General features: G+C 38.5%; 2 protein-coding genes across 3 annotated transcripts; both read right to left on the reverse strand.

Moving 5' to 3' along the window:
- Positions 1-341: 341 nt before the first annotated feature.
- Positions 342-7,109, reverse strand: LOC308395552 (long-chain fatty acid transport protein 1-like; the record flags this gene model as incomplete). The annotated part of the gene is made up of 13 exons (XM_080880441.1): positions 342-616; positions 710-856; positions 948-1,112; positions 2,378-2,515; positions 2,597-2,723; positions 2,829-3,038; positions 3,178-3,287; positions 5,098-5,189; positions 5,405-5,474; positions 6,038-6,196; positions 6,328-6,583; positions 6,692-6,830; positions 6,940-7,109. 13 exons carry the CDS (start codon positions 7,107-7,109, stop codon positions 459-461), a joined length of 1,941 nt encoding a protein of 646 aa, XP_080736567.1. The 3' UTR covers positions 342-458.
- Positions 7,110-8,019: 910 nt separating this feature from the next.
- Positions 8,020-23,746, reverse strand: adgre5b.1 (adhesion G protein-coupled receptor E5b, duplicate 1). 2 transcript variants are annotated; one of them, XM_080880438.1, is made up of 17 exons: positions 23,342-23,746; positions 19,249-19,329; positions 18,656-18,805; positions 18,162-18,305; positions 16,378-16,518; positions 15,834-15,877; positions 15,395-15,499; positions 15,146-15,299; positions 14,924-15,043; positions 14,646-14,845; positions 14,331-14,498; positions 13,756-13,950; positions 11,717-11,934; positions 11,388-11,546; positions 10,343-10,514; positions 10,050-10,151; positions 8,020-9,871 (listed from the first exon to the last, which is right to left on the reverse strand). In XM_080880438.1, exons 1-17 carry the CDS (start codon positions 23,370-23,372, stop codon positions 9,830-9,832), a joined length of 2,226 nt encoding a protein of 741 aa, XP_080736564.1. In that variant the 5' UTR covers positions 23,373-23,746; the 3' UTR covers positions 8,020-9,829. The 2 variants fall into 2 exon arrangements, with proteins under 2 accessions (XP_080736564.1, XP_080736565.1); XM_080880439.1 differs by lacking the exon at positions 18,162-18,305.
- Positions 23,747-24,855: the final 1,109 nt, after the last annotated feature.

Raw genomic sequence — 24,855 nt, forward strand, 5'->3', positions numbered from 1 at the left:
TGCTGTCCTGAGTCTTTCTGTGCTGCTCTGTTTGAAACAAGTCTTTAGGCAGCTATGGAGTATTGGTCATGTTAAAAAATGAATTTTCAAATAATAGCTATTACTTAATTTCCATAAATTACTGAGTTTTCAGTCATTCTTTTTCTTGTAAGAAGTAACATATTTTATTATATATATATATATATATATATATATATATGTATATATATACATATACATACATATACATATATATATATATATATATATATATATATATATATATATATATATATATATATATATATATATATATATATATATATATATATATATATATGTATATGATGCATCAAATCTATTCAGGTAGGTGAGCTTAATGTTCATCTTAAAAAAACAACAAACACAAAATAACTATATCAAAAACACAGTCAGAGTAAGTTGTGTTAACGCAGTAGCCTTGTTAGCTCCTTCTTCTTTCAAAGAGACACTTTCCCTTCATTGATGGCATCATATAATTCATCAGTGACAGGCTGATAATGTCCAGCACGACTGTTCAGAAAATAAATCTTTTCACTCGAGTTTTGTGGCTTGTATCCTTCCTTCTGCAGCCGTGTCTTCTGAATTTTGAAAGTACCTGTGAACAAGATAAAAAAATATATATATATAGTTTTTATGTAATTTTATAAAATCGCATTGCCGTTTGAATGTTTTTTTCACTGATGTTCACCTGTAGTGTCAACAGACGGCATGAACCGAAGGAAGACAGGGCGTGCGTAGGAGGGCAAAGCTTTTTGTACACCGATCAAGAATGCATCAAGGTCCAACTGGTTTCCCTCCTGAGCTATTGCTGCCATACCGGCCTTCCCTTCCACACCTGAACACAATAAAACACAGAGTATTCATCAGCTTTTGAGTCTGTTTATTTGCCTGAAATGTGCCGATGAAATAATTCATTTCATCCATACCTGGAACAGACACTCCATAGACGGCAACATCGGTGTGTCCCAGTAGTTTGCTGAGGACTCCCTCCACCTCTGTCGTGGAAACGTTCTCCCCTCGCCAGCGAAAAGTGTCGCCGCTGCGGTCCATGAAATACATGTAGCCATAATCATCCATCACCAGTATATCACCTAAAGCACAGACAGTGACAGAGCAATAAAATAATCATCATTCTGATCGCTGAAAATGAATGATAGTCGTGAAAAAGAACGTATTCACAGGACTGGGAAATACTAAGTATACCTTTACTGCTTCCATATAAAGAAATAAGCAGCAGCCAGATGCTTTTTAATTTTGAAAAAGCCAAAGACTCTACAGGCTTTAGTTAGCATGTTAATTAGATCAATTAAGAGCAAGTATGGCTAATTTGTAAAGGTTACCAAACAGAAAAAACCCCTCTTCTCTCTAAAAACAATATGACACAGCTTAGGTTTGCAAAGCTGCATCTGAACAAACCTCAATACTTCTGGAATAATGTCCTTTAAATAGATGAGATCAAAGTAGAGATGTTTGGCCGTAATGCACAGCACCAGTTTTAACTACAATCAGCTGTCAAGTACCATGGTGGAGGGGTGATTTGGGTTTGTTTTGCAATCACCGAGCAAAATCACTGCTCTTTAAGGCCATCTGTCTGACAACTAAAGCTTGGCCAAAGGGCCACCATTCCAAGCACATTATTAAGTCTGAAAAAATCCACAAAAAAAGAAATCAAGGTGTTGTAATGGCCCAGTCAAAATCTAGACCTCAACCTGATTGAAATTCCATTGTGGATGATAGGAGAGCTGTAAACAAACCAATGAACTGAAGCAACTTTGTAAAGAAGAGTTAAAATTCATCCAGAACAATGTGAGAGAATGACAACTCACAAAGCCAGAAAATGACTACTTTCAGTGAGGGTTGAATTCACGATTCACAAACTGCTTGAATGAAAAAAATGACAAGCTTGCTCCTCACAATGCACCATCATCTGGCTTGGAAACTGTCATAGCCAGGGAGCAAACTTTCATTGCAATCAATGATCCTTGACACTAAAGTTGATGTTTGCTCTGTGAAAAAAAACGATGTCTGTGGTGAAATTACAGATGCAGCAGCGAAAGTGTTCCGAATGAGACTTTCACTGCTGAAAATAGTGGCAGTACTGGAAGCAGTCCAGTCGTGTCATGATCATAAATTATTTTCAGTTTTCTTATGAAAACAGAAGCCAATTAAAATGTGTACTGCATGTAAAAACTATAAACAAAGGTAAAAGTTCATATGGCAATTTAGCATCTGCAGCTTTCTTTTTCTGGATACCTGTGAGATGAAGCATGTTCGATATTATAAAACTGGAAATCAAGAAACAGACAGTCCATCATTATTATTCTAACTAACATTAAAGAGACAAAATAAAACATGCCTGAAATATAAGCAGAGTCTCCCATCTTGAACACATTGCGAGCGACTTTCTTTTTGGTGGCATCCTGATCAGCGTAACCGTCGAATCTTCTGAGCGGATCGGTGTGGTTGATGTGTCCCACTAACATGCCTGGCTCTCCTGCAAAGATGAAAGATTATTTTTGCATTTGTTTCTCTGTATTGTAGCTTTGCATGTATGTGTGTGTGTGCATGGTGTTACCTGGCTCACAGGGTATACAGAGGCCTTGTGAATCCCTCAGTAGTTCCTTGCTATCCTGCTGCACCCTGACCAGTCTGATGGGATAAAAATTTGGTAGGATGCGACTATTGAAGCCACACGCCCCGACCTGGATGTGCAAACATACAGTATAGCAGGTACATAAAAAAGATGTTGTGTTTTAAATTCTTTAGCTTCCTAAGAAATCAGTAAAACAACATCCAGGTAAGCATACCTTTCCATCTATGTTGAGCAGGCTGCAGTTGCACTCTGTGGCGCCATAAAATTCCCCAATTCTTTGGATTCTAAATCTCTTGACAAACTCTTCCCACACCGAGGGACGGAGTCCATTACCGATGGCAACACGGACCCTGTGACGAGCCTCTGATTTTCCAACAGGCTGGGCCAACAGATAACGGCAGATCTCTCCTATATATTGGATTACCTATGTGTGCGCACAGACATAGAGGTACAATTACACACTAAAACCGAATCGCAAGTCTTGTTTATAGAACTGGCTCAAGAAAATCAATAGGACATTTGGCCTGTGGCTAGGCACAGTTATTGCACCAGTGTGTACTCACAGTGCAGTTGTGTTTGACACAGTCATCCCAAAAGTGACTGGCTGAGAATTTCCTCCTGATTACAGCAGTCAAACCAAAGAGCAAACACTGGCCTAAACCCATGATGTTCCCTGTAAATATCCACATGAACACATGAGCACATACAACAAGGATTTCTGTGAAGCAAATATATACTTGTAAACTTGTTCTTTCTTTTACATATTGGCAGAAACAGTATCCCTCCTAGTCAACCATGCCAGCCATTTGAACAGTGTTAACACTTGAAAGCATGAAAGGTGAAAAGCTTTTCAAAAGACATTTAGACATTTATTAAAATTTCACTTATGAATATAGCTTGATTTTGCCTTGACAGTTACCAGTAGACCTCTTTTAGACCTCTCATTAAAAGAAAATTGCTCAGTGGGTAAACCTAAGTCCTTGATTTCGAATTATGTTGAAGTGAAAAACTTTGTAATAACCTAAAGATGATAACATTTGCCCTTTTTTACTGTTACTTTTGAACCAAGTTTAAAGAATTTAAATTTAAAGTTATTCTTGTTTGTAGTTTTTTTTTAACCCATGATGCATTCTATGCTCCCCTGTCATCATGTTTACTGCTCACCTTCATGTTTCAGTCATATGTAGCCTATTTTGTTTACTTTCTTTTTCACACTGAAGATTAATTTTTTCGTGTTTCTTATTTCACTTTCTGCTTTTTGTTGCTAGCCTGTACCACCTGTACCTCTGCCTGCTTCCTGTCTTCTCTTGGTGTGCGTGTCTGTCCTATGTCAGTTTATTGTCACATTGTCTATTTGTTCAATGTTTTTTTTTATCCTATATAAAGCGTGTTGAGGCAGCTGTTGTTGGAGGTTTTGTTATGATGTCGGAGACTGATTGCAAATAGTTGAGCCAACTGGTTGCCCAGAGATTGAGCATGCAACACCCTCAACTTTGGACAACCACTTCTGATTGCAAGACAATTCCACAGGTCAATTGGTGGGGCAACCTGCCTCTGAAAAACTGCCGTCCATCTGCAGTCACTTGCAGACAAATTGGGAAATGTTGCCAATAATCAGTCTCATTAACAAACACAAACAGATTGCTAACAGTGAGTCAGTCTCAGCTGATAAGCGGAGCTTGTCTGCAGCACATCTCATTCAACTGACTGCTGGCTGCTTTTGATCAAGGTTTTCAAGCATCTATGTCATTTTGCAGCTAATCGTTCTGTAGCAACTGAATCACTATTTCTCGAGGAATTTCTGAATTTCTGTTTGAAATCTTTGAGGTTCTGCTGGATTCTGAATAAGTTGTTCACATGACTTTGTCGCCAATGTGATGCTCCAAAGCTGCCAGAGTTCGTCCCTGACTGCAAGGCAGCCTTTCCAGAGGCAGTGAAATTGCAAGTTCATTGCACACAGTTGCAATAACTTTAGTCACGCTCCAGTCTCCAAACACTGTTGTCCTGAATGTGACTTTAGGGTTCTTCTTCTTCTGCCCTTTTTGGTATGGATTCATGTTGTTTTCTCTTTTGAATTTTGGTATGTTTGGGGATTTTTGTATCGGCCAATAAATAAACTTTTTGTTTATTTTTGCCTTCCTCCACATGCTGCATTTAGCCCAGAAAATAACATCACTAAAAGTCCAGTGAGATGAATGTCTGACTTCAGGAAAAAATGTATTTTTAGTATAACGATAAGATTTGTAAACCTCAAATAGATTTTACCATTTATCAAAGCCAATGGAAGTAAAAATAAGTACTTTTTAAAAATGGGGTAATATATTATGTTAAAATAGACATAATAACATAAGAGCTATGAAGAATGATTCTGATTGTTATTATAATGACATCATGCTTGTACAGATGTGTAAGAGTGGGAAATCTTACTTTATATTGATTTTAAATGTATTTTGAAAACATGGATGAGAAGAAACAAGGCCTACCTGCAGAATGATAGAGAGGAAGGCAGTTGTAGATGATGTCATCAGGACGTAAGCCAAAAGAATGAAAACCAAAAGCTGCGATGCGGTAATACCTGACAAAAAAGAACAACAAACTAAGTGACAGAAGTCATCATCATTACTTATGTCATTATTTAAAGGATTCTCTTAAAAGTGCAATTTTATGACTGAAATGTCGTAGACATGTCTTACAACAAAATTCAAAAAGTTTTATTAACTGTTGATAAAACTGTTTAGGTCCCTCAGTGGACTGCATCACCTTTGCAGATGTTTCCACAGATAAACTTACCGACTGTGCACCACTACAGCTGCCTTTGGCATTCCTGTTGTACCAGAAGTGTAGATGTAGAAAAGCCTGTCTGCAAATACAAAGAGAAGAAGAAATTTCCATATTGCATTCTCAAAACCTTTTGACGGTGTTTCACATGGGTGGCATGCACCGTGACGCTCCCGTCATTCTTTACATATTTTTTTGTTACTCTGTTTTCTCTCCGTCCCATACAGGCTAATCAAGTAAAGACTTGAAGCGTGTCAACAGAGGAATGCTAAGCAATAACAAAGACAAAAACAATACCTTTGTTAAAAATAAGAGAACAAATGCACAACAATATAAACGATTGAATTGAACATGGCCAGAGTTGTATTTGCATGCATTATATAAAATAAAAGATAAACATTGTTCATAGTCTTGAACTTTGTAGTAACTTGATGATGATTCTTTCCATTTTTTTTCCATTTTTTTGACACACATGTGAGCTAAATTAGAAAAGAAAAAATACGCAAGACAGCCAATTTTGGCAGTCAGCCATGCACTCTAGCAGGCAAAGACTTGCTAAGGACAAGAATGTGTTGCAATCAAATCTTGTAAAATGTCAAATGCAGCATACCCCTACCCACGTGCACAAATTCTACAGAGCCTCACCATTAAACTCTTTCCTTATCTTGTAGGGTGGTGGGTGTGTGGGTGAACGGGCCAGCAGAGAGTCCAAACTCTGAACCTGAAGCTCATCCTTGTCTTCCTGCTTACCAGTGCTGAACAAAACCATGCTGGGCTGTAACATGCTACTCACCTCTGTTACAGCTGGAAGACAATCAAAAGTGTGAAAAATGTAAAGCAGGCAAACCAGCACATGTTTTATTAGCTGTTTTATTCCACCTCTGGCCAAATAAGCTCTGTATTTATCTTATAAATAAAGTATATTTAGTTCCCACCTCCAGTCATCTCCGATCCAAACACCATCGCTCGAGCTCCAGAAACACTGAGACAGTGTAGCAATGACTGCTGTCTAAGGTTGTAGTTGATAAGAGCAGCCTCAACACCTATTATAGCAAAACCCAGCCATAAAGCTGCCATTAAAGGCTGACTTTCCATGTACAAAGCCACCACATCACCCTCAGTCCAGCCCTGAGCCAAGGCCCAGTGGGCCACAGCGTGGCATCTCTCCTGTAGCTCTCTAAAACTCCAAACCTGAAATGAAATGAAAATGCAAAATCAGTCATCTTAATTCAGTTTATCCGCTGTTTTAATTAAGGTGCTATGTTTTCTTTCTATTTGTTATTCTTGATGAGACCTCACCTCTCCTGTGGCCTCATATATCAAGGCGGGCTTGTCTGGGTGTTGTGTCACTACCTGGGCAAACAGGGCAGGGATGGTTCTTCGGTTTCGACGATGGTGATACATGGAAATTCTCACTTTAATTATAACAGCCAAACACCTTTTAGACACAAAGAAGAGGAAAGGAGAACGGTGAAGGGCATTTGCAAACAGGAACGGACCAGCATAGAAGCAAATGTGGGACAAGCCCATGCAAACTACCTACTTACATGAGGTCTCTTTTAACAGTATGCAAAGCTATATGAATGTTCTTCCAAGATCCCATATGGACCAAGCACAGCCCTAGCCCCACCAGCAGACTGCAGAGCCAGGGGAAGGAGCGCAGCCACACAGTGCCCAAACCAATGAAGCTCAATATGACACCGATCTTTCGCTCCATGATCTTATCTCTGAGAATACAAACAATGACTTCAGGCACAAAAATCATGAAAATACACTCAACTGAAATCTCATGAGATGAGGCTTACCTCTTAAAGATTCTTAATTATGATAGTCCAAGAGAAAAAAATGGATTCAGCAGCAACAGTGTGCTGTGACGAGTTAAATGTCAGCTTCACTGTTAAGTTGAGTAACAGCACCAGAAGCAGCTCACAGAGCTGTCAGATGTTTCCAAAGCCAGAGGTGAAGTGCCTGATAAGAGGCAGCACGCAGCAGAGAGTTGCACAAGTTACAACCCATGCAGTTCCTGCGTCACTGCAGAGCCAGTGTGATTCATTACTCCTGAATCAAAGTGCTGCCGGTCCTATTTATAAAATCAGAAATGTGTGATTTCATGAGGAAAATTATTTACTGAGTGCATGCATAGGCACGATTTCTTCATCTGAATAACTACAATAGATTACTCACTTACAATCAAGGAAGAGTTTAATCATCAGTATTTATTATTTCCCAGAAAGGCTAATGAGTACCAAGGTTTTAAAAGCAGAGAGAAGTTCAATTTTATTGAATGTGTAGAAGTTATAACATTTGAATCCATTAAGTGTATAGGGCTTTCTTTTAAATCATTACTAAATAGATCATTTTGATTAAAGCAGTTTTCAAAGGAAAACTTTTAAAAAAAATCCATAAAGAATAAAAAAGACTATTTGGATTCACAAGCAGTATAAAAAACTATGCTTTATAAATCATTCCATTCCATGGAAGAATGGATGGATTTGGAATTTACATCAACAGCAACTCAGTGCCAGATAAGCGGAAGAAGATGGATGGATCATGGATCAGGTCCATTCATGGGGAAAAAAGGTGGTGTGTTATTGATTAATGTTAATAAACCACAATCTTCTTTTCAGATGAAATAGAAGCTTTAATAAATCTTATGATGCACATTCTTCAAAGAAAACAGTACCAAATATAAACAGAACAAAGTAAAAAAAAATAAGTTCATATAACTTACATTCACAATACTACAAAAAAAAGCATGTAGCTATTTTCACATTGATATCCATAGCATTGTATGAAAAAAAGGTTTGACGGCCATAAAAGTGCAATCACACTTACCAACCGAAGAACAGGGTAGATGTTAAAACCAACAGCGAGGTGACTTTAATATATTTCGCAGTAAGGATTAAGACAATAAAACAATCGAAATGTTTCCTCATACTAACATCTTTGTCGCTTTTTGTTTTTTCTGTAACTGGAAATATATTAAAAAGTTTATTTTTACTCTCCAGGATCTGTAACTGAGGCTGGTGCACTGTGTGAGTAAAGAGGCGCGGGATCATCATATTTATCATCATGGAAAAGTGCAACAAAATAAACAAATTCAGGTCTGTACAGCTCCCATCGCTTAAGTTTTACAGTAACTAAGAGTGTGTAAAGGCACATTGTGACTGCTCACAGGCTTAAACACAGTTTGCTTGCAGGAAGTTGCAGGCTTATCAGTAGGGTGGGTCTGTTTTTGTGAATTGCCCACTCGTTTTGGGACAGATTTAGAATTTCAAGTTCACAATTTTGAGAATAAAAAGAAAACCCTTGAAATATGCACTTGGGGTGGGGAAAAAAAGGCACAGCTCAGTTGTTAATCAAGGGCGAGTCTTTGAAAATAGCCACAAGTATTATTTTCTTTAAAAACACTTGCTTTGTTCGTAATCAAAGAAGCAGACATAAACTCCTTGCAAGAACCCACATGGGAACAAGGGGAAACTCATCATTGGTAAGCTGCTTCCGTTGCAGCCTACTGTTAAATAGAGTACATGGAAACAAATATTATCCGACAGTAACAGCAAACATTCCCAATCTTATATACAAACAGCCATTTATGCAAAAACAAAAATACAAATATGTAAAACAGAACAATTTGCATGCTCATTTTTTTCTTGTAGCCTACATAACATGGACTTTATTGTCTGCACTGAAAATAAATACTAACATAATTATATCATATGACTTTGAAAGGAATACAGCTTATATTATTACTGTGATATGTTCTGCGTGAACCAATAAGCCACTCGAGCAGCTTCACTTTCACACTCCTGAATAAACACTTTTAATAGCCGGCTTTTTCATGCCTGTGACTTTTTTTTTTTTAACTCAGTGATAAAAATCTGTCATTACCAGTACGCCTTGAACTACAAAGAGTACTACAGCACACAAACAATGAGGAAAATAACCATATTCAGGAGGTAAATCGGACCTTGCGACCTTGTGAGTAGCAAACGATGCTACTGGATTGAACTGAAATTTGGTCCCATTAACATCACGTTACCTACGAGGAATAACCTGTGCTTAACAGGTCACAATTTCATTTCTTACTGTTTTATGATGTGACACTTTAAAGACAAGCTATAAATGCTTGCTATCAGTACCTAAGAATGACATTTTATTTTGAAATAAAGGATTTTAAGAGGACTTGGATAAAACTAAAAAATATAGTTTAAATGTAAATATCCAGGAACCACTTTATTTCTTTTTTTCCCCACGTCACCGAGTGTTGGTGAATCTGCCAACAGCCCCCAGCCAGCATTGTGTAGTCATTTAGTGAGTCACTGCTTTTAGACTTCACCGGAATCAAGTATAAATGAAGATTTGCTGTAGGTGACAAAATAGGCTGAATGTGTGATAGTCATTAAGTCTTTGGAGGAAAGCTTTAGCTTGAGCTCTTCATATTTGTGATTCTCCTGTTTGCTGCCCACTCTTTGAACCCTAAAGGGAGACAAACCACACGGTTAGACACAGAGTAATTTAAAGCTAATAATTACACACCCCTAGTAGATTAAAAAGTACCAAAGTGCTACCAGTGAGAAAATGCAGTTCTTTACTTTCCACTACAAAGTGTGCTTGTGACCGATGATGATATCCAGTGGTATTATTGCATGCTTACTTGTGATTGACTGCTGGAGGGATTTGTGGTGCTTAGGTCTGAGTATCTCTTCTTCTGTGACGTGCAGATACAGGAGAGGAAATTGGCATATTCCTCTCTCACCTACAGAGGGCAACAGAACATTAAGAAACAAATCTGTGTTGCCACCTCGCATACTGACACAATCTAGCATGTTTGTCACTGCTTTTGCCCTTTTCACTGATTTTATTTAAATATACATTTTCATGCTGTTTTAATTTCGGTCTTAGCATCATGTCCACATGAAGCTTTACACAAATATACTGTGTTCGTACCTGTTTGGACAGCAGACAGTGCATGATGAAGACCAGTGCGCCCTGCAGGCTGTTGAAGATGGTGAAAATGTACGACACTGCAACAGGGGGATCCTCTTGAAACAAGAAGACCCCAGATACCCACATCAGACCCAGAATACACATCTGGGCTACAGCTGTCACAGTGAAAGCTCTGCAAACGGAAAAGAAGGATGGGAAAAACGGTAAGTCAATAAAGATTACCAGAGAATGGTAAAGGTTACACACGGATGACTCAGTTACTACATCAGTGTTTGGAAAGCCCCATTAAAAGTGAAAGAACACAATGAGACATGTGTTCTAGGCAAAGCAGCTACAGAACAGATCATTTTAGTTCACTTTGCTTTCTGCTGAATGTATGTGGAAGCAGAAAAGCCAAAGGCTAATGATAAATATAAAAGAGAGATTAAAAGAGGCACTCTTAAAAAGAAGTTTCTGTCAGTTTGCTCTGTATGGCTCCTTTGTTCTATTTATTTATCCAGCCTAGCTGAAGTTACCAACTTAGCCAAGAATCCATTTAGCAAACAAGAAGATCAAAATGTGAAAAAGAGACTTTTCTTCCACAGACAGAAATTGTTGGATTATAATTTAATGCCTTCTGACTTTTTCCTCTACTGAAAAAAAACATCTTTCTCTCTTGTTTCTGGCACATGAAGTTCACTTTCCCAACTCCTTGGACTGAACTACACATCATTCATGATCGACTAGCAAAAAGAACAAGGGATTCTTTTTCTTTTTAACTCTAATGTTTTTTGCAGCTATGAGCGGAGGGTCCATGAGCTAAGTATGAGCCTACTGTAGGTAGACAGGCGAGACAAAATCCATTAACAGAAGCTCATCAGGGAGCTGTCACAACTAAGAAAACATTCCCTCCATTTTTTCCCCCTCACAAAACGTATTCTTTCTATCAAAGCAATTCCCAGTCCCGAAGCTGCCATATTGAATCTATATATTGTACGTTTTATAGTTACACAGTTTGGTCATGCAGTGGAAGGGGTTACACATTCAAATTAATACACAGACTGACTTAATTTTGTGCAGGTTGGAGAGGTCTGGGTTGAGGCTGGCAAACTTCTGGGCAAGTTTCCAGACGGTGATGATAAAGAAGAAGACATTCACAAAGATGACTAAGCACACAGGCCCGAAGAAGCTCCAGACGAAGCCGTCATCCGTGGACAGCCAGCAGCTACGTTTAGTGATAAAACACACATTCACAACAGGATGTTCTTTGCTTCACTGAGATAGATAGCATTAAGTTTATGCAACCTACTGATGTCATTACTATTAAGCAACTGTAGAAACACATGCACAGACAAGGCTTCTCTGGTCATCACTTTTAGTTACTGGAAGACTTACTATTTTTTAGTGCCGTATCCATTTGGTCTAACGCAGGCGGATATAACGACGATAAACAGAGGCGTCCCGTAGCCCACAGCATATAGGTAGAGGGGCCGCATGGTGGCATTGAACACCAGAACAACCATACGGTACAGCTGCACCCCTTCTAACAGCATCCAGGTGAATACCGCCAGGAAGAAGAAATGGAGCATTGCTGCAACAAACCTGCAGCCACCCTGTAATGTGAAAGGACACAGAAAAAGAACACGTCAGAGAGGAGAAAGCACCGCTCTATCCCCGATCGTACAGCAGTCAGCTGCTTGCAATGTTTCTGTGAGTGAGAATTATTCACACAAACATTTTCTATTCTCCAAATTTAATTAAGACCACATGAATAAGTAGCTTAGCAGCATTTTACATCTTTACTGCCAATGTATTAATGGAGCAAAGATGTACATAAACATCAGAAAACACAGTACCACAGCACCAATTCTGCTCAACTCATATGGACAAGGATAACAAAATACACCATTTTAGCATGTAATGCTTCAAGGTCAGACATCATTTTTGCTTATCGGGAACCTTCAGTCATGTGATCTCTCTGAAGGAGAAGAGAGTACAAACTAACTCTTGACAGCTGTGAAAAGCACAAGGTGTGACAAATCAAGCCAACAGCAACACTTTAAGAACACTTTAACAGTGGCCAGGCTCGGCTGTTACTTTGTTGCTGTCAGAGTTAACCACAGATAATTCCTCGGTGCCTGTGTTCTGCTGAATCCCAAAACCGATCAATAGATTAACAGAGAGAGAACTAAAAAGAAGCATCAGGTTAACCAGCAAGCTGCTACCTCGTCTGCATTATTAGGTAATTATCCACTTGCCATAATTATCACAGTTTGTTATCCATGTATCTGTGGAAGCTTATCAGCTCAAGGACACCTTCTCTCAGTGTTGGCAGATGCTCCTGGCAAGGCTGAAATCCTCCCACGGTTTTCTGAGCTCATCATTGTTTACAGTTAGTTTGTATTACTTCCATTTGCAACATATGAGCACTGAAAACAGTCTAATTATTAATGAGACAAATTATAAGTGGGTTTTTGTACTTTTGAGGTGCTAAAATATCCAAAAAATGGCATTTTACACTTGCTAGGCCAGGTACTGTTCTCTGGTACCATCCTGAGCTGCCACCCTGCCTCAGCAGTACTTCTTCTGGTCTCATTCAGATACAGGTCTTTTCTCATTATTGCATTGGTTAGTTTATAGCTGAGCTGCTGTAACAAGCCAGTGTGTCTGATCAAAATATATTCTGTTCTTAGTCAGATGAATAAACGACAGCATTAAGAGGTAAACAAGCCTTTGTCTTTTTTTTTTTGCAGAGTTGTGATTGTGTAAACTACACAATTCAAACAATCACAGTTCAAACAGTGAAGTGTAATTAAGTGTGACTGCAGTAGGTAATGTCAGCCAACATTATTTCAATTAAAAATTAGTCCTTAATGAATGAAATGGCATTAACTACAACTAAATGGGAATAATCAAGCAAAGCACATGTGGAATAGGTTAGGTTATGGGATAGATTCTGATTCAAACTGAAGTTTTCTTTGCAACAAACTTCCCTGTGCTCATTTTTGTAATTTTCTGCTCCATTCTGAGCCTACTCCAACAATCTGTCCGTGAAAAATTTTCACGGACAGATTATTTTTTTAAAAAGTACATTTTTTCCCCTTTAGAAAACCCACAAGGGTATTCTGCTTTATCATGTCAGAAAGCGCCATTCGAGATTTATTTCTGCAGGAATGCTCCAGCGTTAAAGTGAGAAAGACTCTGCTTCACAGCAGATACACAGAAAGATAAGTATCATGTGAAGATATTGCATGACACTATATGACAAACTAGTTAGTTACATTAACTATGATTTGACCCACATTCTCAAGTACAGGCCATTGGCTGCCGTTCCTGGCACAAGATATTGTTGTTACCACGAATGCTGGTGAATTTACATATTCTCTTTAAATAATGTAGAGCATGTCACATGTCACATCCTTTTAGAAACGTACCACAGGTTTAGTTTGAGAAATGCCAGCCAGGAAGATAAGATCAGCTATGAAGAGACAGATGCAGAGATGCAGGTGGATGGTGGTGCGGGTTCCCTGTATGGAACGGCAGAACTTGAAAGTCAGGATGCAGAGTGTGAGACACAACAGGGAGATGGTCAGTCCTATTTTAGTCACCAGCTCGAGCCCATAGGTGTGCTGGAAGAGAAGACAATAAGTGTGAATGTGAGTGCAGCTGGTTACCAGTAAATAACATTTTGTTGCACATTTCTTTTCAAGATCATAAAATCATTTTACTTATAAACTTATAAAGTAATGCTATTCTAATAGAAAATGATTTGTATTTCATTGAGGTTTAAGTCATGAACACTGATGACCCTTACCCTATGTTTTTAGACCGAGTAATTTTACATTTGTTCTCCCATGTCTTGGGAATTAGGGGACAAGAAAAATTTCAAACTGACATGCATCAGAATTTGTTTTGTTTTTTTATCAAGATATAGCGTTAGGTTTGGGGTCAGGGTCACCGATGAGGTCTTAAACCTTACATGGTTACACTTTTTTAAGCTGTTTCTTACCTCGATGGGGTGAAGAGCCATGAGAACAGCAAAGCTGCTCAGATGGTTACATGTACATATGGTGCGTGAGGCATTGGAGTCCTGCTTAGAACAACCATCTGTGGACCAGGCCCCTGTCTCGGTCCAATATGCACAGATGTAACTCACGTTAGTCGATTCCTCTATGTCCTAAAACCAAAACAAACATGTCAAAGACGCGATTTATGTTTTATTTACATCTCTTGTTCTTTTGCTCCTCATGTTTGTTACTGTGAAGCTCAAAAGAAGTAAATGACTGATTTAAAAAAAAAGTGGATGTGACACAGGTGGGATTACCTCAAGATGTCTGAAGGTGATGTTGACAGAGCGGCTCAGTTTCTGAGTCGACGGATTTGAGACCACCACAGACACAACTTTAGAGAAGACCTGGTAGGAGGGGTCCGCTCCGTTTTCTTTAGCTCCTTTGACCATCTCGAAAGACCTGTTCACAGAGCTTTCAAGGTTTTTGTAGCTCAACAATGCAGCCACAGCAAAACCTGTAAAAGATCCTCAGAATATTAGAATATTATAAACTTATTATGACTTGAACTGGACAGAAAAGAACTGATATTTACCAGGATATTTTCCCATCCCGGCTGCTGTTGTCCAGTCTGTGTCCAGATAAGCATATTCACTGGACAGACGAATGTCTCCAGTTGGTCGAGTCGTTCCTCTTTGAACAGCAATCTGTGCATCTATTCAAGCAAATCACTCTTTTCAAATCATAACACACTTTGCATCCTAACTATTAGTTCCCAAGATGGAAATCATCAAGTTCATTAATTCAAAAGTGTTACCTATCTTGTTGTTCTCCATCTTAGTGTGGTTGTCTTTTAGCTGAGGCCCAATGAATAAAATCGATTTCTCCACAGCAGTGAGCAGCCCGCTCACACTTTCATCGATGTTCTGGGTTCCAGGAGACAGCATCGCATCGGTCTCTGTGAAAAGTTTCTGTCACAAATAAAAGACACAGAGGGGCGATTGTGAATACTGCGTACGCATTTGCATTTGTTATGAGTGTATGCATACTTGTATCTTTTCCTAACCTCCAGTAGCGCATCTCCATCAAGCTTTACTTTGCTGCCAGTTCCAGACAGGGCCAAACAGCTGTTTCTCATCATGGACATGATGTTTGCCAGGCCCCCGAGCAACTGGGAGACACATAGACAGAGAATAAAGACACTATTCAGCCTGCCCCATTCTAAAGTTCATGTATTTTGAACCTTGCGAGGCCATAGGGTCGTCTAGAGGAGCAGGTCCTACGTGATGTGCCAAAGCAAACTGGTGTACTTGTGTGCGAATCCAGGTGTGCTATGAGATTTTTTGCCAGCCAGATGTTATTGTCAGAATAAATAAGTAACTTTGAAACACCTGATAAACAGAATTTGAGCTAGATGTATTATCCATTTTTGAACTATAACTGGCTTTATATCTGTGATTGTTCCATTATGTTGATAATGATCATAATTTTATTTCCACACTTACCTGTGTTGGCTTTTTCTCAGCACGGAAATTATCACAATCGAGTTCTAGACAAAACAAAGCATTAGGTTATCACCACACCGGCTGACTGGGATTCTTGCCTCCACCATGAAAAGAGTGTGTGATAAAAAATCTCACAGTAAAGGAACAAAACTATGCAATGTGCTGGAAGACAAGCCACAATCTAGATTCTTGAACTGATAAGTTCATACAGAAAGTAGATAGAGTGTTGAGTAAGCCCTGATATCAAAAACGAAACTGAGTCCCAAAAGATAAAAGAAAGCAAAACCACAAGCTGCATGACTAAGAAGGGAAAAAAAGGGACTTTACTCAGGAAGCGCAGTGGATGAAATTTGGTTTTCTTACTACTTAAACATGGTGGTGTAAAAGATGGTGAAAATATAGTCTGCAACTAATACAGTGACGTCTGTGTCAGGAAAATTGCAAAAATGCAATAAAGGTGTGTTGCCTAATGTGAAGAATATGAGGACATAAAAGCTGTGAAATGCACTCGTTTATAGGAAATAACAAAAAACTGCACACTTACTTGAGCATGGTGTCCTTTCCGCGCTGTAATTGGTGTAGCCATTTGAGCAGTTGCACCAATAACTCCCAATAATATTATTACACACTCCATTGGGTCCACACAGCTCTTCTTTATTTTCACTGTCTGTGCACTCATTAAAATCTGTGTAGGGATATAGAGCAGAGGCATAGGTAATGGCTCATACTCCTCAAATGTAATAATTTTGATTAGACAGAAACAACTCTGAATATAGAAGGTATTGGTCCGTCCTTCAAAAGAATAAACGTCTCTGAAATGTAGCTACCCACACAGTCATGTGACTTTTATGATGCTGGTAAAAGGATCTTAAGGAAAGAGTTAAACTTTCCCAGCAAACGGTGTTGTGACATCTTGTCTTGTATTTTGGGATCACTAAGTTCTACTTTGCAAGTAGAACTTGCCCTTTACATTATGACACTGTGTCATAATGTAAAGGGCCTATAAGACTTTTTAAAGATCATATCAACACTAGCAGAGTTTTTGTAAGCTTTCATTTTCTCTTGCTGGCTGGATGCTACTGTAAGCCTGATCTCACGCTCTCTCCTCTCTCTCTTTTGTGTGTTTTTGTTATTGGAGACAGATTTGATTTCCTTTTTTTATGTTGAGCTTGTTTGTACTGAGTGGGTGTACAGATAAACACACATGTGAAATGTATGAAATAGTAGAACTTGACGAGAATATTCAAACCCAAATTAGCAAATCTGGGGGAGCATAATTTTAATATATTCAGCTCCATGCAATACCTATGGAAGCCCGTTTTCGCCACTAAAAAAGAAATAGAAAGTATCAATTTTAAGAAAAGTAAACCGAAATTTCGACTTATTTTCTCGAAATATCGAGTTATTTTCTCAAATTTTTGACTTATTAACTACAATTTTTGAGAAAAGTAACTCGAAATTTCAAGTTAGCTCTATCAATCAGTAATCTACGTGAATGACATCATTTACTTGTTACCCGGAAGGATATGGCGCAGAGGAACGCGCACTAAACAAATTGTGCGCATTCCTCTGCGCAAAATGTAATTAAATTTTGAGTTATTTATACTTTTTTTTCACTGGCAGAAACAGGCTTCCATAGATACCACTATCTGAACCTTGCCAAATAACAGCAGATGGAATGATCAAAACTACACAAACAATTATTCCAGTTGGAACTCGCACTTCAATATTCTGTAGTTTATACAAACACCATTATTAAAAATTCCAGAATTCTAATTTTGCCTCAGGATATCAGATCTCCTCATCATGATTACTGCTTTTATTCACCACTTTATGTTCCCATAAATAAGAAAATCGTGTATATTTTAATATTTGCTTTTACTTCACTATTCACCATGACTTAAAAACACTTTTATCATTGTGATTTTTCAAAAAACTAAACAAGAAATGATCACTTATTCCTATTTGTGTTCAATAATCTACAGCAGAAACCAATCACCCCACATTCAACAATTTTAATCCATTTAAAACTTTCCAAATCTCCATACACAGCACACTTTTTAATTTAACTTAAGAAGCTTCTTCAAAAATGTAAAATGTAAAACATCAATAAATAAAATATCTTCATGGAACCACACCTGTACAACCATACAGGTAATACCATCTGGTTAAACAACTATAACTGAGTTTCATTAGATAATCCCAGATCTCTAGCTTTAGCAAACAAACTATAGTGAGCTTTCCAAGCCTGATATCTGAAAAAAAAAAAAAACATACTGTAAACAATGGTAAGAGCAGACTGGAAAAGGGCATGTCACACACACTTACCTATGCACTGTCCCTCTGTGAAGTTAGCCTTTTTTGAACTGTGAATGAATCCATGTTGGCACTGACAGTAGTAGCTGCCAATTGTGTTAATGCAGCTTGAATGTTTCCCACATATAGATGAATTACCTATACACTCATTTGTATCTGTAGATTTCAATACAAAATCATAAAGCATACCCATCAACAGATAACAAAACACAAGATTAGGGTATCAGGCCAATCAGTCAATTACGCTCCGTTTAGCCTAATTTTACTCTTCTTGGAACAGCACCACTCAACTTGAACTGATGACACTACGTACAAAAAAACCACCATTCATCTTTACAGCTGCTTCATTGCTGTTGCTACTAACACTGAGATGGACAAATAGCAGTTGTATCTCCCAATTAATTTTTAAGCTTGTGAGAGCAGTTGCTGACATTATTGTTGTGGTCACTAATCTCTGTAAACAATGGTAAGAGCAGACTGGAGAAATGTATGTCAAACACACTTACCTATGCACTGTCCCTGTCCCTGTGTGAAGTTAACATTTTTTGAACTGTGAATGGATCCATGCAGGCACTGACAGTAGTAGCTGCCAATTGTGTTGATGCATCTTGAATGACTCCCACATGCCGGTGGATTTTCTGAACACTCATTAATATCTGTAGATTAAATACAAAATGAAAACACGTAACCATGAGTAGATAGTAAAAAATAATATTCAAGTTTTTATTTTATTTATTTTTTTACAAATGAAAAAATATCATTTCAGTTTAAAGCAAACTTGGTAGTTATCTTATTAGATTATTTTATTTGTGTCATATTTCTTTAATTAGCTGCTAGTATTTGAAATGATCTAACTATTTCAAACTCCTCTACTGTTGTTTCAAATTGAATCCTTCCTGGGTGTGAGCTAAAAGTCCTAAAATGGGAAAAAATAAAGAAGAATGTCATTAAGAAAGGCCACTTTCCTATTAAACTATGCTAAGAGTCCTTGCATGATGGTAATGCCATGTTTGTCTGAGAGTTCTTGTTTTGAGAAACGGCGCACAGAAGCAAGAAAATGTCAAAGAAAAGTCAAAACGATAGGTAATGACAGATTTACCAGTGCAGTCTTTGATAGTTTTGTTGTAGCTCAAGCCAATTCTACACCCCAGAACACGATTTCCCAGTGCACATGCTAGCCCTGTGGAGAAAAAGCAAAAGAAAGAAATGTGATTAAATTACAATCTTATTGGAAATCCATCTTCTGATATAAAGAGAAACAAAGTTTTAAATAAACAAATTGTGAATGTGAAGTTGCCATGTAATATGTTGTGTCTTCAAAAAGTGTACTTCATTTTAACGTCTCTGTTTATGTTCCCATCTACAAGTATCCATCACTTTGCTAAAAGTGTGAACTATGCAAACAGAATTATTTGCTTAGTTCACAGTTTTGCAAAAGTCATTATGTTTCCTTCCTCAGTTAGCAATTTGCACACACGGTGTCCTTCTTCTGTGTTTCCCTTCTTCTACCACAATTCTGTTATTTCACGATGAGGCTAAACTGTCCCAGAGTAATGCCACAGGAAACACAGTCAGTGTTGCTCAGTGAACAGTGACAGAAAGTGTGAACGAGGCCGACTTGTTCTTATTATATGATGAAATAACCACAGACAGAAACAATACCTGATTTTTTTTAAAGACTAACCGCATGCTCGCATACAGACGACTCTACTGACCAGTGAGCACATGTGCCCCAGCTGTATGACTCCTACACATTTTTACTCTCTAGCTTTTAATTGTGTTTTGTTTCAGTCTTTGTGTGTGTTTGATCTACTTTTTAGTTTTTTACTATGTACAGCACTTTGGTCAACCTGAATGTGCTTATAAATAAATTGATTGATTGATTGATTGATTGATTGACTCCTCTGCCTTTTCTGCCATCTTTTGTAAGCTGCATGTCTATTTTTCTCTCTCTGTTCCTAGAAGTATATTTTGACTTGATAGACAATAAATACTTCCTTCTGTAAACTGTTTCAGTTTTGTAAACACAGGCGGGTTGTCTTTTCACTAAAGGGCTGACTGTGAGAAGTAAAGCTGATTAGTAGGTGTTGATCGGTCATATGTTTACCATCCAACATGCCTGTTTCAGAATTAAGGGGATTTTTGAGTTTGCTTGAAAAAGTCCAGCTTTTGTTTGCCTTTGGTTACAGTAATAGCATGTGAACAGAGACAAGGAAATTAATCATGCAAGAGCTATTTTGCAGCATCTTTTTTTTAGAAATATTAGTTATTTAAAAATATTGTGATTTGAAAAAAAAAACAGAGCCTGGTATTATGGTTGAAATTGTTATGTTATGTTATGTTTAATTTGAGAACTAAATTGCTGGCATTTGGTGATATCATTCATTCAGTTATTACTAAGGCTTTAGCCCCTGTCATTATTGTTAGACAGGGGTTTCTGTAGGCCACAGTTAATTTCAACTTTAAACCTATATTCATCTGAACTGTTTATTTTTACCACAGCGCAAACATCTAGCCAAAATTGGTTGCAGACCACATATTCAGACATGTAGTATTCCTGTCTAACACATAGTACACAATGTTGACTTTTATATTTAGTGCTGTCACAAAAGATGTCTTGAAAAATGTCATGTACTTGTTAGATTTTCACCAACTTCTGAGGGGACTAACTGACCCTTTTGCCTTTTATGTCACATTATCATTACTGAGCAGCTTGTGGAAGTAATGTTCATTTCATTCAAAGGCTACTGACCAACTTTTGACTTGGTCAGCACACGAATTCGTTTTTTGATATTCCTCACAACCAAAGACCAGGGACATTCAGTTTTGACAAAAGAGGTCAGAGTTGCAACACTTGGGTGATATAACAGGATGTTCGACACATCACTGGTTTCATCTTAACAAAAGAAGAGTTTTGCCACATATTGTGAGAGCTCAACACAGACAGGTTCGAAAGTGGTAAGCACAGAAAGCGTGAAACTATGATGCAAAAAAAACCCCCCAAAAAACCAGCAACAACAACAAAAAGTTGACTAAAAGAAGCAACAAATGCTGCAGTGGGCGATAACTCTTATTGTGTTTGTTTATGAAGCAGTGCTATAGAGCATTGAACAAGCATATTGGCATATTAGCAACATGTGTATATAACTTTATATAGGAAATAAACATAGACTGTATATGGGGAAGGGACAGCGTGTTGCCACGTGAAGGTCGGGGGTTCGAATCCACAGAATGGCTACCCTGAAGTACCCCTGAGCAAGGTACTGTCCCTACACACTGCTCCCCAGGCACCTGATTGGTGGCTGCCCACTGCTTCACTGAGTGAATGGGTTAGATGCAGAGAGAGTAATTTCCCCACAGGGATCAATAAAGTATACATCATTATTATTATTATTATATAAAAATCGCAGCACCATTGTGATGTCACCCTCTCTGCACTGAATCATACTTGTTATTAATCTCTGGCTCTCTTCCACAGCATGTCTTCTATCCGGTCTTCCTTCTCTCATCCTATGTCACGGCAGATGGCCCCGCCCCTCCCTGAGCCTGATTCTGCTGGAGTTTTTCCTTCCCACTGTCACCAAAGTGCTTGCTCATAGGGGGTCATGTGATTGTTGGATTTTTCTCTATATATTATTGTAGGGTCTACCTTACAATATAAAGCACCTTAGGGTGACTGTTGTTGTTATTTGAGGCTATATAAATAAAACTGATTGAATTGAATTGAATTGAATTGTCAAGTCTTATTCTAAAGCCTTAAGCTGACAATTTTGTCTGTGGCCACCTTGGCCCGCTAAAACTAGATGTCATTGTGCATACGACTCAAACCTCAGTGACTCTTGTCTTACATCAGCTACTTGTCAGTCACAGGGCAGCCATCCTGGACTCTGCACTATTATTCATTTGGCTTTAATAGGGGCCAAATTTTTGAAAATGTGAACATCAAACTCTATTCGGTAAAATCTGAAGCCAGCAGTTTCGCCGACAAGCACACCAGGAAAGTGTTCACTGGGATTATAAATCAAGTGAACAATACAAACACATTTTCTCATAGGTTTCTTTAAAATCAGATGTCTTTCTGCAGCCAGATGCGTCACCCTGTGTTAGGTGTCTTTACTTTTCAGACCTGTACTATATTAACAACTTTTATACACAATCTATGGATATATTTAGTTGATGATTGTTTTGTACGTTTTAGATGTATTTATCTTAATAAAAACATGAGCTCATTAAAGAATATTGTAAGGCATCTGTACAAAGATGACATAAAATAGAGTCAAGTGAACTTCTGAAATCAGCCTACATTACATGAACCATCACTTCTGGTGTACCACTAGACAAACCAGAAGAACTAACACGAACGTCATGCTCTGATACATCTGCGGTTTATTCAAACAAGACTTGAAGATTCCTCTTACGGGGAGGCACGTTGTCTGTGATTTTTGCATATTACTGCTGACATATGCAACGGTCTGATTGAACAGCGATACTGGATTCAGGTTCAGGGTTTCTGAGGATGTGACGGTTTTTCTGGAGGTTTTTACTCGACGCCAACCAGTCTGATAAGCACAGCCATTCAACAAAAACGAATTACCTCAAGAAAGATCTACTTAGAGTTCAGCTAAGCTTCATTTATATAGCACGTGTTCGCAAAAACAGTCACCTCAAGCTGATTCATAATGTAAGCTAAAAAAAAAAAAAAAAAAAAAACCCAGACAATCTGAAAACATAACCAAGCACTTAGCGATAGTGGGGAACAAGAACTCCTTCAACACCAAGAGGCAACTGGTAGAACCTGTGTAACGATCTGCCGCGACTGAGGGAAAGGACCATAGAGAACAACATTCAAGAAACAGAAACTGGGGGAAAAGCACATCAGGAAGGTGCCAATCACTGTTTGACAGGGTTATGTTACCACTGTAAGCTAGAATGAACCTAAATAACTTTTAAAAAGAATAAAAGTAATAATATTATATTTTCGAGGTGACAAACTTGGTTAATACCATGCTGGGTGGATCAAAATGTTCTCTAATTCTTGAGTTTTTAATTTTTTCTCTTTTTTGCCCATGTCTCATAAAATTAAGAAATTTGTTTTATGTACCCTGAACTTTCCCTTCGCACACTCTTCGTCACTTCGTTACACACACACACGCACACACACACACACAAGGTAAAGTCATTTTAAAACTTACCAAGCAGAAGTAGTCCCTTCCCAAATCCCATGCTGAATAGGAAAAACAGTTCCACACAGAAGTTTGTTTCTGAACTATCGCGACTATGAATGAAGTGAAAATCTGGTGGCTGTCCGCTCACAAAGGTTCAAGAAAAAAATTTCAGGTCCATAAAAATCGAAAAAGTATTTGAGTGACAAAACAAACACTGATCACTGAAAAGAGACGTCCTTTTCGTACAAGTTATTTTTACTTGTGACAGGAAAATCAAGAATGAACCTTCACCAGCTTTCTTCCTCTCTCAGATTCAGACTTTCAGCATGGGCATGTCTCGCGCTCGACTCCCCACCCCTCGCTCTCTCTCGCGCGCGAGACCTCTCTATCTCAGTCTCTCTCTCTCACACACACACACACACACACACACACACACACACACACACAGAGACTCTCTCTCTCTCCCTCCTTTCTTTCTTTTCATTTATCAGCGTGGCCCTGTCTCCCTCACACTGCTCTTTCTTTCACTTTTCTTTGACTCTGTGTCTTTCCACATGAATACGTTTCTCACACTGGCACATATCACATTGCTTGCACACACAACCCCCCTCTGTCTACACCAGCTCTCACATTTCCCCCTACGCTCCAGTGGCCTCTATTTCAGGAGCTATTCACATGAGAGACAGAAAAGGGGGGGGGGGGGGGACTGAAGAGAGGGCGATGACTAACACTCAGCCTAAACAGCTGCTGCTGTACTTGAGTCTTGCCCGTAAGTAATCTTATATCCTTTCCCATTCTCCTCCAAGTCCTACTCTGCTCTTCTTCTACATTTTCTTCTTTGCCTGCTCAGCATTCAGCCCTTCACCCAGTTCCACTGACAAACCCTCTGCATTTTCTCAACCCCCAGGCTGCGAGAAAACAGACTGGAGACAGATAGAGTGACCTCTGTTAAAATGAAATCCACCACACAAGCATAATGCTGTGGTTCACAGAAAACAGCAGGGGTTTGACAACAGCTTTATATTTGATAAAGAAATAAATGCTTTTGTTGTTAGAATTAGTTTCTTACAGCTGAGGGCCCTTGCAAAGGTTACACCCTCTCTCGTCACTTCATTTCATCCAGGCTTGGTTATAGCCTTTATTTGGGCATCAGCCAGGCTCTGCTTTCCCATCTGCAACTTGTCCAAAATGCAGCAGCTCGACTCCTAACGGGCACACACAAACAAGACCATATTTCCTTAGTTTTGGCTTCCAGGCACTGGCTCACAGTGTGTTTTACGATTAGATTTTAAGTTTTTGCTTGTTTTTTTAATCTTTAAGCGGGTTAACAGCTTCTTATCATTCTGATCTGTTAACTACGTACACATCTCAAAAGATTACTGAGCTCAGCTCACCAGATGTTTCTGGTTATATGTAGAAGCAGATTAAGGCACAGAGGAGATCAAGCCTTTGTTGTAGCTGCCCCTAAACTTTAAAACAGTCTGGTCTTTCACATCACGACTTAAGCAACACTCGACATCTTCATAGCCTGCTTGAAAATT

Source organism: Rhamphochromis sp. 'chilingali' (genome assembly GCF_963969265.1).
Source record: "Rhamphochromis sp. 'chilingali' genome assembly, chromosome: 4".
Lineage (NCBI taxonomy): Eukaryota > Metazoa > Chordata > Actinopteri > Cichliformes > Cichlidae > Rhamphochromis > Rhamphochromis sp. 'chilingali'.

Bases quoted from the DNA above. Each gene is read 5' to 3' on its own strand.
- adgre5b.1 (XM_080880438.1), bottom strand. From the start codon at position 23,372: ATGGGATTTGGGAAGGGACTACTTCTGCTTG. The intron at 13,951-14,330 runs GTAAGAAACAGC...CTTCTCTTCCAG, and splicing joins TGGCTCTTCACCCCATCGAG to CACACCTATGGGCTCGAGCT. The intron at 10,152-10,342 runs GTACGAACACAG...TGCCCTCTGTAG, and splicing joins ACTGTCTGCTGTCCAAACAG to GTGAGAGAGGAATATGCCAA.